At 39.8% G+C, this 4,226-nt stretch overlaps 1 protein-coding gene across 1 annotated transcript in view; it reads right to left on the bottom strand.

Moving 5' to 3' along the window:
- Positions 1-1,367: 1,367 nt before the first annotated feature.
- The window catches only part of CRLF3 (cytokine receptor like factor 3), a 44,674-nt gene continuing 41,815 nt past the window's right edge, over positions 1,368-4,226 (bottom strand). The window contains exons 7-8 of the mRNA XM_039252138.1: positions 3,938-4,050; positions 1,368-2,836 (exon numbers count right to left, since the gene is read on the bottom strand). Of these exons, the coding sequence (XP_039108069.1) occupies positions 2,580-2,836; positions 3,938-4,050 (370 nt within the window). The 3' untranslated portion in view covers positions 1,368-2,579. The remainder of the gene's footprint in view (positions 2,837-3,937; positions 4,051-4,226) is intronic.

The following is a 4,226-nucleotide window of genomic DNA, read 5'->3' as shown; positions in this document are numbered from 1 at the left end:
ATAGTAGAAACTTTACCCTGGAAAAGACCCTGGTCTGAGGATGCCAAGACCAGCCAGAGACCAGGTACCTGCAGCCCCTACAGCCACCAAGGCACTAGCGCCTAGAACGTATGAAGACAGTGCTGCTCCACCAACTGCTACCATTGCTCCCATGGCTGATTTTTACCTACAGCTGAGGCTTTCCTTGCGGCGTCTGCCCTTCCTGGGAGCATAGCGGTTATAAGCAGCCGCTCCAGACCTAATCGGGTCTGGGCTAGGATCCTGACTAGGCTAGTTACTAGTCTTGACCTCAGACAAATTAGTTCACGTCTCTTGAGCGTTATCGTCTCTAAGGTAGAATAAGAGTAATAACAGTATAGTAAATATCACATGGATTAAACGAAGATAATAAATGTGTTTTGAAAATTCAGCATTGTGCCTGGCACGTAGTAGGGGCTCAATAAACACCAATTCTTATTATTGTTTTAATTATCATCACCCAAACTCTCTCGTCCCTCCAAGCATACCAACAGATTTGGAATACTGGGCTACTTTACGTTGAAACAGAATGAGTTGGCTTTTAATAAAATCTTATGTTCACAGTTCAAGGGAAAAAAAAAAAGCAGGGGCATCTGGCCAGCTCTGTCGGTGGAGCGTGAGACTCCTGGTGTGGGCCCCACACTGCGTACAGAGATTACTTAAAATCTTTTTGTAAAACTCTTATTTTTATTATTTTTTAAAGTTTATTTATTTATTTTGAGAGGGGAGTAGTGAAAGGAAAGAAGGAGAGAGAGAGAGAATCTGAGGCAGGCTCTACACCATCAGCACAGAGCCCGATGTGGTGCTCGAACTCATAAACTGTGAGACCATGGCCTGAGCTGAAACTAAGAGTCAGACACTTAACTGACTGAGCCACCCAAGTGCTCCCCAAAATAAAATCTTAAAGAAAAAAAAAAAGTAACAATATTTAAAGTAGCTTCCGAGTTCAAAATATTACAATCCACTCCTGTCTAGCATTAAGTTAGGTTATTGTAATTTTCGTGAAAAGGCAGATTTTATAGGTATAAATGGAAGACGTCACTCTCCTGCAGAGGATGAGAAATAATGAGGTTCAATAAGGAACTGACAAAGAAAATGAGATGAAAACGGTCTGGAGAAAATAATCCATCCACATTCACTCAATCCGACTTTTAATGGACACACGTTATATGTCAGGCACTGTGCTCGGCATCAGATACACAGAAGATAAGAAAGTCTAAGCAACTGGAGGCAAGTTACAGTGGTATTTGCATTAAAATGAATGGAGACACAAGAAATCCTTTCCTCTCTCTACTTTAAAGATTAAAACTGGATTCATCACATCTCACAGAAGAAAAAAAATACACGCATTTAACTTTGAGGTTTTTATTTTGTTTCACACAGCTGGACAAGGCATCTACACTCTAGCACATCTTCTTAACAGTCACTGAACAGGTGAAAGCGACTTATATATAAAAAGGCAAGGGGAAAAGGTCATGATTGTCCAACAGGGAATTTGAATTCCCAAATAAATTATCTTACAAAAATATCAAACTTGCTTTTCCACATTTCTACTGTTAAAAATGAAGGAAAAAAAATTCACATTAAAAAAAAAATCTGTAGGCTGGTATAGCAAGTGAAGCTAATCATTTTTACATCCTAAGTAAGCCCTTCAAATAAATATTTTAAACAAATTGAAGTTTTCCAAAAAACAGGTCAAGTATTTAGCCTATATTTGTTTGGTCCACTAAAAGACCGTTCATAAAACTGACATTAAACTGGACTGTAGCTCATAGCCTATGAGTAGTGACACACACATCACGGAGGCTGGAGATGTACGTGTGCATATGACATATACGTCAATGGCTACTGCTGTATATACTACTTCTGTAAGTAGTTTTACCCTGTAAAAATCCTCTAACCTACCATGAATTCAACTACAAGGAAAGAAAAAAGCCAATACTCTGCCTATTGTAGACATGTGCTCAGTAATTTTAAAAAACACAAAACTTATCACGCTTCTGGGAATTCAAGATCACTGAACACGAGATAAAATTCAATACTGCTTACAAATACCTGAATATGGAGAGCATATTCAACACTCACGTGGAGAGCGCACAAGTGAATGCATGTTACACAACTCTGGCCTCTAGCTGGTCTATTCCTGCTGTTTTATCCTAAAGTCTTACATGGCTTTGGATCCTTAAAAGATAGAGATTTAATAAAATACTGTTACACTAGGGCTTTCTGTTCTAATAACCAACTTTTAAAGAAGGACAAAAGAAGGGTATAGGGCTTTCTGTGTCTCCTCATACTTTAAAAGCCAATTTGATTTCTATCGTGATGCTGATATTCCAATTAACACTATGCTAAAAGTAAAACTGACTGCACTAGGGTTTTGTCCACAATAGTCAAATCTCTTCTTGCTAAAATATTCCAAATAAATCCAGTAAACAATTTCCATTTTCAATGACTTAACTGAGAGATGAATCCAACAATTTTTTTTAAGCCAATTTCAACTGAACTGAGCTGAGGGCAGCTACATTTAAAACCCTGCAAACCAAAGCCAATCATCCAAAAATCTAGAATACCAACACTTTCCATCCAGGATAGAAAAATGAGCATCCAAAATAAAGAGAACCACAAGATTGATCCAGTAACCAATCAAAAACCACCTCTCTGTTATTTGAGCTAATAGTGACTCGAAGCTTGAAGTTTCCTCCGTCGTTATTGTTGGTGGATCCTAGAGTCACAGCTTCGATGTCAAATGTGACAGTGGACCCAGAAGTAACTGCTGGCAACTGATTAGTCATTTCTTTTCCATTTACAAAAACTGCACCTGAAATATTAAGGTAAAGAATCATTTACATGTGAGCAATAATGAAGAACTGAAACGTACTCTAGATTACTGATAACACAGCTAATTTCCTAACTCAGATCACGAAAACATTCTGGAATGCCAACTGGTCAAAGAGAACGCATCTCAATTTGTTAATTAACCGCCATCCGCAAGGCAGGAGAAAAAGTTAAAGCTTTAATCACATCTTAGAGTTCTGGTCCAGGGTTCTACCCTTTTAGGAAAGAGACTGAGTTTCCCATGAGGATGGCATCAAAAGAAACTTGAATCCATTACGAGATTACATCCCGTGAAATAGAAAGACTGCTGCACATGAAATAAAGAATCTTGTTCTACCTACTGCTTGACCCACACTAGGAAATATTAACACATCTTGAGAGGGGATTTTAAAAGTGTGATTACAGGGGCGCCTGGGTGGCTTAGTCGGTTAAGCGTCCAACTTTCACTTAGGTCATGATCTCGCAGTTCGTGGTTTGGGCCCCGCGTCGGGCTCTGTGCTGACTGCCAGCTCAGAGCCTGGAGCCTGTTTCAGTCTGTGACTCCCTCTCTCTCTGACCCTCCCCTGCTCACGCTGTGTGTCTCTCTCTCTCCTAGAAATAAATAAAACATTAAAAAAAAAAATTTTTTTTAAAGTGTGATTACAGTAGAGTAAGGGGCCAAAGAACCCCTACAGAGATAAGACAAATTAAGTACACGCTCTCCTCGGTTCATCGGTCTATGCTGAATTTAGATGACCTGTGCACACAGAATTCAGAGGTAGACTCCTTGGTGCAAATCCCAACTCAATCACCTCTCAGCTATGGGAGTTGAAGCTGGTCACTTAACCTCTCTGTGGCTCAGTTTTCCTCATCTATAAAATGGGTATAATACTACTCCCCACTTCAACAAGTGGTTAAAAGGATTAAAGAATTTATGACTTATAAAGGGAATAGAATAATGCCTGGTAAGTAGTAGCCATATAGGTTATGTCATAAACACTTGAACTTTCTCTCTGCTACAAATGTGTGATGTTAGAAGAGATTCGTATCTGACGGACAGTAATTCAGGTGTTTCGAAAGAGAACGCCAGTCATGTATCTCTTACCGTTTGTACTAATGCACACTGCTTGGTCACGCTGCAGAGAGTCATAGCCATTCTGTTTTTCTGCACACACTCCTATACTGTCTCTTCTGTCTGGTTGGCCCACAGTCTCAACTCTGTAAATGAGACAGAAAGTCATTAGTCTTTTTTTTTTTTTAATGTTTTATTTATTTCTAGGAGAGAGAGAGAGAGAGAGAGACAGCGTGAGCAGGGGAGGGTCAGAGAGAGAGGGAGTCACAGACTCTGAAACAGGCTCCAGGCTCTGAGCTGGCAGTCAGCACAGAGCCCGACG

The sequence above is a fragment of the Hyaena hyaena genome, unplaced genomic scaffold (genome assembly GCF_003009895.1).
Source record: "Hyaena hyaena isolate Hyena2069 unplaced genomic scaffold, ASM300989v1 scaffold_10, whole genome shotgun sequence".
Lineage (NCBI taxonomy): Eukaryota > Metazoa > Chordata > Mammalia > Carnivora > Hyaenidae > Hyaena > Hyaena hyaena.
Note: the sequence above shows the minus strand (reverse complement) of the source record. Positions and strands in the feature narration are given on the sequence as shown.